The 15,140-nt window shown below is 37.9% G+C and overlaps 1 protein-coding gene across 6 annotated transcripts in view; it reads right to left on the bottom strand.

The window, feature by feature from the left end:
- The window catches only part of ralgapa2 (Ral GTPase activating protein, alpha subunit 2 (catalytic)), a 147,679-nt gene that overhangs the window by 54,600 nt on the left and 77,939 nt on the right, over positions 1–15,140 (bottom strand). For all 6 annotated transcript variants that reach the window (XM_015396705.1, XM_015396711.1, XM_015396727.1 and 3 more), the window contains 4 exons: positions 8,849–8,959; positions 8,483–8,551; positions 5,711–5,848; positions 3,394–3,571 (listed from right to left, as the gene is read on the bottom strand). In XM_015396705.1, coding sequence (XP_015252191.1) covers positions 3,394–3,571; positions 5,711–5,848; positions 8,483–8,551; positions 8,849–8,959 — 496 coding nt within the window. The remainder of the gene's footprint in view (positions 1–3,393; positions 3,572–5,710; positions 5,849–8,482; positions 8,552–8,848; positions 8,960–15,140) is intronic.

Raw genomic sequence — 15,140 nt, 5'->3', positions numbered from 1 at the left:
AAATGGCGCAAGTCAAATTAGAAACTGCCATCAGACAACATGTGGTAATTTATAAATGTTTTAAATCAGGTCGAGCCCAGATTAGCTAGCCGGTGGGTCCGGATTCAGACTGTGGTCAGCTAATCCCTGACGTCTGTAATAGAATAACAAAGCAAAGATACCGGACAGTGTGGATGTAGAGTGGATATACTTTATCAGGGATTCATTTCTTGTCATTCACTTTTTTTTTTTTTAAATCTCACTATTTTAAAAAGGCGTTCTGTATCACCAAGCTATTTCCAATAATTCCAGCAATTCCCTCTTTTTAAATCAATTTTCATGTTTATTATATTAGAATAAATTCCCTCTCAATATTTGTAGACATCCTTTAAAGAAGTAGATTGAAACACTTATCGACAACGTGATGACAATATTAATGTTATTAGCTAAACTGCAACTCGCTGTTGCAACACCTACAGACATTTTGCTTTATTGTTGGCAGAAAGGTATGAAAAAAAGCAGGTATTTTAACTCTGGAAGAACAAAAACTTAACTTTCATGAATATCCCATCTATTGGCGACCCCATTAAAATCCTTTGAATTCCTTTATATGGACAGATAAGGCAGATTACAGAGTCTACATGACTGCTGAACGCCATGAAAATTCAGAATTTTGTTTAAAAGAAATGTAAAGATGGTCTTTAGTATGGGATGTAGAATGGGCATTACTTTGGAAGAAATCAAAGAAAGTTTTGCATTAACCTACCAATCAGAAGCTGGAGGAAAAAACAAAATAAAAAATAACAGAAAATCAGACAAGTTGTGACTCCAGAGACAGCTGAGGACACAGCTGATGCCAATGGGCATTCCAGGTAGAACGCAGCGCATGTCCACTGCTGTGTTTTGAAACCCAGACTTGCAAGCGAAGTAAAGTAAGTCAAAGGCTAACATACGTCTCACTTTAATACTTAGACTGGCAATTGTCCAAACATCCAGATCACAGTTATAACAGTTGTCTGCACCTAGGTCACCTTATATCACCCGCTCTGATCAGCTCATTCCATCTGGTGGCAGTGATCGTTATAATATTTTAATGCTGTAGCGCCAAGAAGGGAAACATCTTATTGAAACTGAGGCTCCCTTCAGGTGCAAACATGTTCTCAGCTCACTCTCTGGTGTAAGAAAAGTCATAAACCTATTTGCAGGATGACTCCAAGATCCTATCCCACCTCCTACTTTTTTCTCCAGTCAGATATGATTCACCTAAGGGGCCAATTTGGGATTTTAAATGTCAAAATGCGATTCTGTTTCTAAATATTAACCCTTGACAGACTCAGAGCAACCAGAACCCCTTGTTTTAAAGAGCTGATAACAGTTTTTCATAGCACTGAATACAGAGTTACACTAAAAACAGACAACCATATAACAGTGTGACATACACTTCATTTGGCAAATGGTTTGACAGCATGTCAGAGCGACATATCCTGTCTATTAGTTTTATGTCTCTTTATATCACATATTTTATTCATTTTTTATTCAGTAACCATCCCATAAATAAGTCTTATAATGTGTAAGAAAGACTGTTTTTGTTTATTCTGTCAGTAGTTAATACAGTTGACATGGATAATCGTTAAAATATAACTATGTTCTTTTTTACCAATTCAGCATATTAAAAAAAACATCATGATACAACAGAAAATTCAGGTTTTTATGAAAATGTCAGCTTTTCAATTAACTATTATTAATGATTGACAAGATCAATCGACTTTAGATAAATTAATTGATAACTTGCGTTCCTAATTACAACCTTTTGGTGCACTGCACATTTGAATAATGCAGCTAGTGTTAAGACCTTGACTTCAAAAAGTTGTAGGATGCGCCTAAGCAGCTTTGCTTACATGCTGTAACTTTTTCAGGTGCATTCTCCTAAAGAATTTCTTTCCTCCATCTCTAAAAAACGATCCCTCTAAAAAAATGTATGGATTTAAAAATAGTAGCATTCATTTTTCAAGAAACTTAACTAATGTAGACATAACAAAATATACTGTCACTGTAATTTCAGCATCTATTATAAAATTCACAAACTGATTTTTTTTTTTAGTATTAAAATTATTGAACATGACTTTCCTGAGTCTAGGAAGCTGGAAGTGAATAGTCTGATGAAAATGATTTAATTATAGTTAGAGTGGCTCAGGTTATCCTGAACTATCTCTATAGTTATGCTGCTATAGGCTTAGACTGCTGGAGGACATAGGAACCCTATTTCATCATTCTATCTCTATTCTCCCACTCTGCAGAATCTGTTAGTTCAATCTCTAACGTTATGCTCTCTCTGTTTTTTCTCATAGTAGCTTCGCCTCGTCTGTTCCTGTTTGGTTGTGACACCATTCTGGAAAGAAATATCAGCTGTGCTGCTGCCATCAACACCTTTTTTTGTAGATGTTGAGATCGGCCTGTTTTTCAGTGTAGTCCTGTTTCGCTCACTGTGACTGGCTGGATGTGCTCTCTTCATCCTCTGACATGGGAGCTGGCTCGGAGCTCGTCTGCCTGGCTAAATGTTTGCTGGACGGGGCTGCTTGTGGAGCTGGTTTACAGTTGCCGTTTGTATCTCTACTTCTGTCTCCTTGAACCCCAGTCGGTCTCGGCAGATGGCCGCTCACACTGAGCCTGGTTCTGCTGGAGGTTTCTTCCTGTTAAAAGGGAGTTTTTCCTCTCCATGGTCACTACAAGCATGCTTAGTGTGAGGGATTGCCTTCAAGTTAATTAGTGCAATCAACTGGTTTTCTTTAGATAGAAAACTTTGAATCAGTTTGAACTGTAAAGTGCCTTGAGATGACATGTGATGTGAATTAGCGCTATATAAATAAACTGAATTTAATATAATTGAATTTCTTACCTACCTGAACATGTCATGGCTTCAGAATCAGGATGCTTTTAGTTTTGTCAGAAATAAAATTAATACAGAAACAATCACAACCATTCAAACATAAAGAGAAGGTTGAAAAATTTAACAAACTAAGGGTCAGACTAGACCAAAATCAGATCCAAGATCTAATGTTAAAATGTTTAGCCTCTTAAAACCTTTCTCAGGATTACTTAATATTATTATGAACTTCAAACCTTTTCTTGCAAAAACTACAGTTAATCAAAATATAAAGAATTTAATCTAAAAGGCCTTCCTAATAGGCTAGATGAATTGTCAATATATTATAGTTATTCATTATATAAATTATAATGATAATTTCTAAATTAATTAGCAGCAGTAGCAATAGCAGTAGCTGTGTCTTTTTTAAATTAAATCTATTAACTCATGTCATGTTATTCTGTTATACACTTATTTTCAGTGCTGCAAAGCTGTTGTATTTTTCATCGATGTTGTGGGATTTTATTCTGGCTCTTGACCTGTATCCTTACCCTCAGCTACCGTCAACAGGTTTCCAAAGTCTGCTGTGGTTGTTTGCGAGGGTGTGGGCTCGACGCTCTTAACCTGACCCAGCATCAGGTCGTAATCGCTGGACAAGTCCGACAGACTGAGGAGGTAGTGGCTCTGCTGGGTGTGCAGGTTGGAGCCGGACACGCAGCAGTGAAGAACCTGATTAATGGAACACAGAGAAAAAAGAGAGGTTAAAGACGACCAGAAGAGGTGCGCTTGTTGGGTTTTCTTTACCAAGCTTCACTTTGATCTCTTAAATTCAACATCAGTGCAAAGATAGCATCTGTGCAGAGATGCTTCTGCAGACCTTTTTTTGGACAGAGAAGATCCTGAAGTGGGTGAATGTGTTTGTTGTTTGGGAGGGGGGGGCATAGTCTATTTACATCATAAGGCGATGTAGAGTTGGGGGGTGGGGGGTGGATTGTGGAGAAAACAGGGTCTTTATTGCCAGTAATCCATTTCTCCTCTGATGTGTGAGTGTATCGATCTACATAACAGATGGCAGAGCATCCGTTGGCAGCACTAGATAAGGCGCACTGGGGCAGTTGATTACAGCCATTGGACAGGTTTACACTGTTTGATTTAATTAAGACATTATCCCTGTGCTCTGCGCTCACCACAAACATACACGCACAAACACCTGTATGGAGCAGAAGCTGCTGAGAGATTAAAAAGACGCAGCAAAACGTATGCTAAATGTATGCAGATGAGGGCGCCTTTTATTCGGACCTGAACATTTTGAGTAAAGCCATGCACAAAAAAGAAAAAAAAAAAGAGACTAATCCCATTCAGAGACAGCCTGCTCCTGCCATGTGAAACAGTATTGTGTAGGGCAATGTAGACAGTATGTGGATGCTTCTACCAAGCTGAGTGCATGGGGGAGGGATTGGCGGCTTGATGCTGAAAAGACCTGAACCAAACAGCTGCTACACCAAAGCCCCAAAGAGCTTCCTCAGTCGAGAGGTAAAAAAAAAAAAAAGGGGGGGGGTGGGGGGGCACGGCTGTGCCTGACAAGTAAGTGAGTGCACCTCGCATAGCAACAGTTCCTGGAAGGTAATACAGAATAAACAAGCATAGCTCACAGTTACAGGGGCGTATATATTACCCATAGATGTGAGTACACTATGTACACACAAAAATCAAATAACGAGAAGGCAGATGTATGTAAACAAAAATGCAGATATGATATTCTTTCCGTCTACTTAGGAGCACACATGTACACACACAGGGTAGTGCAGCTGGCTGCTGAGGCAGGGAGAGAGCGAGCAGATGGAGAACAACTCCAATGAAGCGACAAGGTCTAGTACAGTTTTGCATTTTACGGCCACCACCATCCTGCTAGTCACCGATATTAACTTTTTTACGCCCATTTTTTTCCCCACATGTGAAACTGAACCAGCAACTTTTTTTTTTTAACCTTTTTGGAAAATATATAAAGCGGTATTTACAGCAGTATAAAACACCCTGTTACTGACAAAAGCCAATAATGGAATGAAATAAGCTGTCTCAGATTAGGGTGGCCATTCTCTGCTTGGTAAACAGAATAATTAAATCCGACGAGCCCATAGAAATGTAGAGAGATTTTGGTTGCTGATACTGCATTAATATTGTCACACCTCTGATGGAAACCCAGAGGGGCCGTGCCTTTTGTGCGCCGATGGACGACCAATCATGCCTAATTGTATTGCTTTCATAGCAGCTGCAGTCTCTCTCATATTAAGACATATTCCATTCAAATCTCCAGGACAAGCGTTTAGAGCCTGAGCTTATCAATTGGACAAAAGGTCCTGTTTGAATAATTGGACCATTTCTTATCAGGGGTGACATCCTTACAAAGATCTGCCGTTGACCGCATCTGCCCAGACAGGAGGGAATGAATAATACCTCATTCATTTGTGCCTGAAGCCAAGCCCTCATCCTCAGGGTCAGACCATAAATTTAAAAAAGGTTAGTTGGATAAAAACATATATGTAGATGAAATGCTGAATATTTAGCATATTTTTAAGCAATCAACTCTAGATCAGAGTGGGCTTGTAAAGGCTTTCTGCATATGATAAATGCCAATCATTTGTGTCAGCTGACACTATACGGTTACTCTGCTAAAATGTTAAATGAGGCATAATTATAAGGTCATGGTGGAGGTGAGTGTAATTAAAGCTGCAGTTCCATGTGTCCCTGTGGGGGTGGTGGTGGTGGGGGGGGGTCTATAGCTGAGGCTGCTGGATCTGAGGGCAGGGGTTGAGAAACTTCCAGAAAACCCCCCCCCCCCAAAAAAAGTGTCATAATTTGTGTGCCTACCCTGTAGATATAGTCCAAAAGCGGGGCCTTGCTGGGTGAGTGCGGCTCCAGAGAAGACATGGTGATTGGCTCTAGCAGCAGACTTAGGGGGACGGCCATACACCAATCCAGCAGGCAAAGCAGCAGTGAAACAATTAGCTTCAAGAGAGAGAGAGACATCATAAGATACAGAACACAGATCTATAGGCGCATCTCTACACGTTTCTACGATTTAACTTACAAAAAAACTAAAACAAACCTTTTTTAAGACTGCCAATGCATAACATTCTAAACCTTCAAGGTGTTAACCTTTAAATACTGGAATAGTCACATCATTTTGGCTGCAAACTCAACAACAGATTTCTTTTTTTTTTCTCCAGCTTTTATTGTCAGTACACTTTCAAGTACAGAGCAATGAAATCCACTCTCTGCATTTAACCCATCCGCTTGGGAAGTAGTGGGCTGCCATCGTGCGGTGCCCAGGGAGCAGTGTGGGGTTAAAGATCTTGCTCAGAGACCCAGAGTGGCAATCTATGAGAGTGGGGCTTGAACGCAGAACGTCAGGTTTCCAAGCTCTATACCCCAACCACTAGGCCGCCACTCCCAGATGCAAATATTCATAAAACTGATCCCTAGTTTTAAAACTTAGGTGCAATGTAATTCCTCTGTTTATATTCAGTCTAGATATCACCTCTCAGGTAAGTCCTGTGTGTAGATTGTAGATTAGATTTTTAGAGCATAGTTTATACTTTGGTATCTTTGTTTGCAAAATTCCCCCAAAATTTCTGCATTAATTTCACATTAAAGATCCCATTCAAGAACAGTGTGTCCTGTTCAACCTCTAGTTAGTGCCATCTAAAAACCAAACAGAAAGTAAAATGGCCCATTTTTACTTATTTTTTTTTTTTATGAGAGCTTTCAATTTCTGAAGAAAAATAAAAAGAAGTGATGCAAAACATGTCAAACTATTTGCATCATTTGGTAAATCAAAGATTAAGGATGTCATATTAATTTTATTCAACTGGAAATCTACTGCATCAATTAGGAGTCATGAGACATTTGCCCTTTAGAAAATGGAAGAAGGAGAAGTCTGGATAATTAAACATTTGTTCATTGTTATTTTTTATCCATACTTAATTTTAGAAAAAGAAAAAGGAAAAATCAATGATTATATTCCTGATTTGCTAGAACACAGTATGGCCTACTGCAGGGTTGGGCAATTCCAGTCCCTGGCAGCCAGTATCCTGCAACTTTTAGATCCATTCTTGGTCCAACGCACCTGAATCAAAGGGGTCAGTTACCTACTCAGTATACAGTCAGTGGGTGTGTTTGGACCCGGTCTGCCTGGACTGGGTTCTTCAAGGTCCATGCATTCACTATCCATACGCTTTTTCGCCTAGCAACCATGACAGTTGACACACAAAGCAGGCAAGGAATGGATACCAAACTTGTTGTGCTAATAACATTTTGAGGAGCTTCAACAGGGGTGCCGTCATCTTAAATAACAGATTTATACTCCCCACAGAGAAAAAGTTATAAGAATCCGAGGTTTGATGTCAGCCATATACACAGGGAGAGATAAAACCTTTCAATAAACCAAACATTACTTGCCACATATCTGACTCAATAACCACTTAAAAACAAGTTTTTTCTTTTACTTCGGATGGAACTGTTCCCGCACTTTTATTATAATAAACTGCACTTCCAATATTCACCCCTGTTTGGAAACATTTACCTTTTACATCGGAGCACAGAGTTTGCTTGGACTCGCAATGAATCATCGGACACCCAAGGCTGCGTAGGACACAGCGGACCTGTCCTTCAAAATGGGCAAAAAGAAGGCTGCATTTTTCGGCGGCATAACGAGGAGTCTTCCCATCTGAAAAGGCCTTGCGCCGCACTATGACCAACAAATCTGTCCTTCTCAGGACGCAGCCGCTGGATTCAAACTTAGCAAGTTCCTCCAAAGTCCACCCAGTCATCTAATTACTTGATTCAGGTGTGTTGAACCAAACACACATCTAAAAGCGACAGGATAATGGCCCTCAGGAACTGGAATTGCCCACCCCTGGCCTACACTTTATAGCTTAAAAACTTCATATAATAATAGGTTTCTTTTGCATGCATTTGTTTAACAAACCTCACAAAGTAATTTGTACCAGTGCTGTTTGTGTATTTTTTTTAATCAGACTTTTCCCTTCACTGAACTCTCCTTTCCCACACTTGGAATCAGCACTCTAAACAACCTCCTCCTTCATAAAGGACCTTCTGTAGATTACCCTTGTTCAAAATCAGAATCAGAAATACTTTAATAATCCCAGAGGGAAATTACTTTTGTTACACGCTCCAGTTACAGTTTATATATATATTTATATATACACATCCAACTACACAAGATAATAAAGATTAAAAAAAAAGATAAAAATATATACACATATAGCTCTACATTTGTAAAACTAAGTCCATATTTGTTGTGGAATATGTCAATAGCAGTTTTCCAGCATGGTTGTTTTAGGCCACATTGTTGCCGTTCTGCGTTTTAAAATACACTCTTTTCTGTTTTTCATTATTCCAGTTTTTGATTTGAATCTAAATATACACACATTTTTAAGATATTCTAATAAACTAAAATGCACCTATACTCGTGTCCAATAATACTACAAAGAAGAAATATGACTGGAGTGCTCTAGGGAGATAAAGGCGAAGCAAAACAAACACTTCAGTAAAAACATTCCTCTGCAAACAGCCCATTCCAATAGGATAGATCAAGGGCCTTTAGATCTATAGATGTACCTTTTTTTCTGCTTCCACAGTTGAGTGCTCTGCGCTTGGCAACAAAAAGGCTATTGTCGCCACAAAGATCTGCATTGGGACAAAACAAGGTGAAAAATAATTGGATGACACATCCATTGTTATACTCTCCTGTTCAGAGGCAGATTCATAGCTGCCCACAAAAATGAAAGTAAATAGTTCAATTAGGAGTATTTACATGCAAAAATATAAATGACTGATTAAGCCAAGGTAATTTTATTTACATAGCACACTTCAGTAGCAAGAAATTTCAAAGTGGACTACATGAAATCGAAACAGAACAAAAAACATGAACTACTTTCATTAAAAAGCAGTATTTTCTAATCCTTATAGATCTACGTGTGATACCTCAATGATTTCCTTTGGAAGAGCAGGGTCCAGCCTCTGGAGATGTTCCCAGTGAGAGATCAGCAGCTGAAACACGTCACAGGCGACTTGGGCCACTGTTTTGTTCCCGAACTGGAAAAAGTGAGAGCAATATTAATAAATAAGAGGATAACTTGAATTGCTCTTCAAATTTCAAAGTGGAAATATATCTCCCTTTATCAAAGTACTACATAGCTGAAAAGGTTCTTGACATTTTAAAGATGGTGGAAGTAAGCCAAATATATCCTAAAAAACAAATCTGAGCATGTCAATTTAACCACTTAGAGACATGGATGCATTCAGAAGTATGCTGGTGAAGATTCTCAGACATCCAGGTCATAGTCGGACTTAGTTTCCAAGTTTGAAGATGTTTCGCTTTCCATCCAGGAATATTTTTCAATGTATGGCATTCAGAAGTCTATTTCCTTTTTAAAATAGATGGGTTCTAATGCTTTTGGAAACCTCACCCTTCCTTTGATGAAGCAGGGTTACACAAAAGTAATAAACATTTTTAAGCAACAAGAATTAGGCTCACGTGTTTTTTTTAAATGAGCTTTTTTAAAATGAACACAACTCAAATGTTCACCTAAATTGTTTAAAAAGTGGTATGAAGGGCAAAGGAGAAATAAATACAAATCTTAAATTTTTATTACAAGACTACAATTTGGTAAAACATTCCAGGAACCAATTTTATAGTGGAGGATTTTGCCGAATTTTTGAAAAGACCCGTCCGCTTTTTTTTTTACATTGGCCCCTTGATTTTAAGCTATTACATCATGTTCTACTCACCCACATTAGTTTTGTATCATTTGAAGCTGTTCTGAAGATATTCGGTTGTGTTATATCCAAGTAACGTCTTCCTATGGGCAACGAGTTGAAGTCACAAGCTTAACTGTTGATAATTTATTCTTTATGGTACGCCAGCATTCATACATGTAGGTGAATCACTGTCCCCTAGACATCTGCGGTTATATTTGATATATTTATATATTTTTTAAAACAAAGCAGAGTGTGTATGACGTCATCTGCATGCGCCGGACTGGAGTTGTGAAAGGCAGCGCGGGCCACAGGCGGCTACGCTCTACCCCTTATATTCGTTCGGTTAGCTAATCTGAATCGTTCAAGTCCATTTTGAGAGCGAGATCATCTGTGGTAGTAGCACTAGACATCTTCCAGTCATGTGAGTAAAACTAGCAGCAGTACAGTGGACAGGATGAATGAATGGTAGCCGGGCAAAAATAACAAAAATATATACACTTTTTTGTTAAGTATATAATTCCACGTGTCAATTCAAAGTTTTGATGCCTCTAGTTTCGATCTTAAATATTTTCATAGTCATGAAAATAAAAAACACTCTTTGAATGAGTAGGTGTGTCCAAACTTTCGGTCTATACCATATATATATATATATATATATATATATATATATATATATATATATATATATATATATAGTGTGTGTTTTAGGTGTCTAGGAGGCTGACAGCATAGGATTTAAATACTTGGCTAACATTGCCAAGAGAGTCTGGCTGTAGAAATCTCCCGGCTTACTGTCGGTTGCTTCCCATTGCAGCCTCCGAGCTTGACTGTGTCTTCCCTTCGCTTCCCCTTCCCCTTTTTTCTATGTTGTCATGGAAACACATCTTTAAGCATGTTTTAAAATATGCATTTGTTTAGAATTTTTATCCAATTAAACATATTTGAAGTAAATCTTATGAAACTCACGACAATTCATGTGTTTAGGTTCAGGTTTGTTTCAAATTATCGATTTATTTAATTTCTTACAAAAAAGAAATACACAGCCCTCCCAACATAGTGAGAAACAGTGATATTAAAAGAGTAATTGCTCCAAATATTCTTACAGCAGGCTACTCATGCGGTGAGTAGCACTTCAAAATCAGATTGTAATAGGAGGAAAATGTTATCCTTCAATTTATCAGTAACCCCTACCATTTTATATCAGTATGGGGTAGTGATTATAAGTACTTGTGTAATGTAAGGTTATTCTTTAGTGAAAACACATGATTATAAATAGTGACAGATTCTGCCATCCATTTGCACTATGGTAGCATTTCGAATCAGTCTCCAGTATAGGATTTGTGTTTATTTTATTAAATACACTTTTACTTACAAATATTAAAAAAGGGCAATAATTTGATCTCTTGCACATTAAAGAAATAAAAGATAAATACTGAAAATAAAACAAATTAATAATGATGAGAGCCAACAGATCTTGGAGAAGAAATATGTACCTTGTCACGCTTGGATATGGGCTGCTTTTTAATTATAATTAAGGCTGGGCAATTCATTGTCTTTGCAATATAATCACAATTTAACAAAACACAATTATTAAATAGCAGAGGCACTGATTTTAAATCAAACTATATTTAGCAGGGGTAAGAGACTAAATTTCGCTCTACAGTCCTTTAGGTGGAGGTAAAACGCTTAAAGTGGGTTTGATACCACACAGAAAGGTAGAGAGCGTAGCAGCTAGCAGGCAGATCCATGCATGCAAGCAGAAATCAATGCTTTTTAACACAATGGTTACAGTGAAGTCCTGTACCAATGGACTGTGTTTAAGCAAGTTTTCAAAAACTGAAAGCTTGGGTTGAAACATCTATAAGCTTAAGGGCAGATTATACTTCTGCAACCGCACAGATCAAATGTTGCCTGGGTCTGGTCGTGAACAAGCTTTGCTGGTATGCTTCTGCACCATCGGCCTGGAATTTCTAGGGAATCACAGCAGTTTCCCGCTAAAGCGCTAGGGGGAGCCTAGTCAAGAACTTGCGTGCCGGTGTGTGGGGTTTATCTTCCAAAACAACAATGGCGCAGGGGGGGACTGTGGTCGCGCACAGAGACAGATTTGATGGTTGCAGAGGCTATGCGTCAGAAATCGAAATACAATCGCAATTTTTGTTTAAAATAATTGCAATTTTGCTTTTTGGGAAAATCGTTCAGCCCTAATTATAAGTCACATGCTCATGTGCGCAGTGGGTAGCACTGCTGCCTTGCAGCAAGAATGTTCTGGGTTCGATTCCCGGCCCGGGGTCTTTCTGCATGGAGTTTGCATGTTCTCCCTGTGTATGCATGGGATCTCTCCGGGTACTCCGGCTTCCTCCCACAGTCCAAAAACATGACTGTTAGGTTAATTGGTTTCTCTAAATTCTCCTTAGGTGTGAGTGTGTGTGTGAGTGTGTGTGAATGATTGTTTGTCCTGTTTGTCTCTGTGTTGCCCTGTGATAGACTGGTGACCTGTCCAGGGTGGACCCCGCCTCTCGCCCGTAGACAGCTGGAGAAAGGCACCAGCACCCCTCACGACCCCAGCAGGGATAAGCATGACAGAAAATAGAGGTTCAAGGTGCATTTAATAGCATACTATTTGTTTTTTTTTTTTTTGTTTTTTTTTACATGTATATTTATTCTTCATTCTGACAGACCAAAGTCGCACGAAGTTGTAGATGTTCAGTTTTAAAAACGAAATAAAAGAAGCATAAAAGGTTAGAATAAACTAGGGGGACCAAATCTATATAACAATATAAATATCTATATCTATATAAAATATGGGACATTATCAGGGACATGCACGACTTTTACAAGTTTCTTGTGCAACTCACTTGTACAGCATTTCTTTCCATTGCGCTCCACTCCATATACAAAAAAAAAAAATGTGGCTAACTTTAATGGTTTTAGTTAAGGCTTGTTATTCTGGGAGTTTTTTTTTTACACATTTACTGATGTAGTTGCAATTTTTTCCTTGAACCTTTTTCTTAACATTTGGGGTATATTAAAATTGTTAGGCCTTTCCATTCTATTTAAAGAAGCTGGTCATGTCGTGTGGCGCAGCATTTATATTTTGATTGACAGCCAGTGCTGCTTTGTGACAATGATGGCAGCTCTGCTTTCTTTACATCTAAGAAAATAAAAATACATTTGTATTTATTTCTTTATTTTATGATTTTTTTTCTACTTTTCACAATATAATCCAGTGAAATGCAGGATATTTTTTTAATTTGAGAGACATGGGGACGAAAGTAAAAGATGTGGCACAGTCCTGCAAACATCTGGTCATTCTAGAATAAACAAAGCAAATTGGCCACTTACATTTTAAACAGCATGTGAACATACAGACACCTCAACATCGCAGTACCAGCAGGTCTTTGGACAATAATAAAAGTGGAACACAGTGAGCAGACCAAACTGGAATTTGGTGAGAGTGTAAAAAGTTTTGTGAAGATACAAATTAAAACAGGTTTGAATAATTTTTAGCCTATGAAAAATAAGAAAACTTAATATACAATTTGTTAGGTAAAGAATGTATTTAATATTCTTACTGAGACATAAAATAGATATTGACTGACACTAATTTCCCAAATAATCCAGGATAACTGAAAAAGCAAGGGTTTTTCAATGTCATATCATGAACAGACTGGTTATTTACAAGGAAGGAAAGCGCCAGGAGGAAGCTGAGTGAGTGGCATCCAAAGCACCATCAGACATACTAAATGTGACCACACTTTATCGGAAGATCAATGAAAAAAATCTTTAGACTCTGAGATAAAGACACAACCTCATCACAGACAAAGAGACTACCTGCGAGTTTAATCATGACAGAAGAAGTCTTTTCTCATCCATGTCTCAGAGGATAAGCTATAGGGTCTCTAAACAACTTTTAGGACTGGAGAACGGGGCCAAAAGCAAAAAGTTGCTGTACTGGTATGCTTCCTTCTTATCAGCTACAACACACCTAAACAATCTGAAAACAAAAAACCCAAACTGATAATCTTATATATAATAATAATATATATTATATATAATAATTTTAAAATGTAAACTGTCAAAAACTGCATAAGAGGGACTAGAAAGCAGGGATAGGAGGTCTCAAAACTGGCCATGACCTGTTTTCTCCCTGTCTTATGCCTCTGTCTTGGTTTCTTTTTCTCTAATTGCTTCCAGGCCAATTTGAAACTTTGTAGTTTTGTATAAAAATAACAAACAAATAAAACAAAATAGTAATTATAATAAAAAGAAACATAACTATCTTTAATCTATAGTTGCCGATGCACATAGCACTGAATGGCGATGTGAACACTTTATGACCTGAGCACAGCTGGATCATCATCTCAGACTAAATGCAAAGTTCTTGAGGAGGGATTAAGGACATCGGCGAAAAAATATAACAAATTACATGCGCAACACCCAATATACCCAATTTAATACTAAGTAAATAATAGTTAATAATAAATAAAAAAATCTAACAGATGTGGAAAACAAAAACCAAACAATTTCAACATTGTTCTGGTAATTAAAACCAATCTCTGCTGTTTCCAGTGGTTTCAAAATGGCCCTTTCCAGACAGACGCTAGCTGAATGGCAGCGTACTCCCCTGTGGCTCCCAGCAAAATCCCTTCCCACTTCCAGCCAATGGCCTTCTCCTGGGTGTGCTTTTTTTACTCTGACTCCACCCTTTCTCTAAATTACAGGGTCTGACCAGAAGATGAGGCTTCTCTTTAGATCTTAATGTCCACAAATAATGACAGAAAGAACATTTTAGTACAAAGATTGATGTTTAAAAAAGGAATTGTAGTGGACCAGCCAAGGGTCCAACAAGGAAAGTGGGGAATTTTTGAATGGCTACTACTGCAGCATTAAAGCGATACGTTCTTCCAGATCACAATACCTAGCCAACGACGGTGCATCATCTCCCAACTTACATAGTCGATATTTCAAGAGGGCAGCCCCGCTCGTGGCATTGATAGTGAGAACCGGTGTAGATTAGCCTGAAGAATCATTTAAAATAAGTCATACGCGTCAACTCTTTAGGTCACAAAGTCTGTGGCGCGCCTTTAATTAATAGATAACAATAATAATAATAATAAAAAATAAAAAAAAGATTTACTTTGTTTTGTTTTTTTACCAATTTGAGTTGTAGCAAGAATCACTCTGAAGGGCAGAAAACAAGTAGGATAAACAAGTTTTTGCTCTTACAGCTGGCTTTAAATCAGATATTATTTATGAGTAAGCTTGGCAATAACTAGCTCTTTCAGGGTTTGTAATCATGTAAAATAAATGAAATGATTTTTGTTCAAAGACACTTTCTAACACACTCTTTGGAGCTTTTATTCCAAAATACTCCACATAACTATTGTGCAATGTAAACCAGTGAATTAAGTTTATAGAATATGTATCTATATGCTGCTGCATTTATCAGCTTTAATATTAGATTACCCTGATATTATTAGTTTAATAGCAATAAGTAATTTTGCTAAATCAATTA

The sequence above is a fragment of the Cyprinodon variegatus genome, unplaced genomic scaffold, assembly GCF_000732505.1.
Source record: "Cyprinodon variegatus isolate N-32 unplaced genomic scaffold, C_variegatus-1.0 Scaffold27, whole genome shotgun sequence".
Lineage (NCBI taxonomy): Eukaryota > Metazoa > Chordata > Actinopteri > Cyprinodontiformes > Cyprinodontidae > Cyprinodon > Cyprinodon variegatus.
Note: the sequence above shows the minus strand (reverse complement) of the source record. Positions and strands in the feature narration are given on the sequence as shown.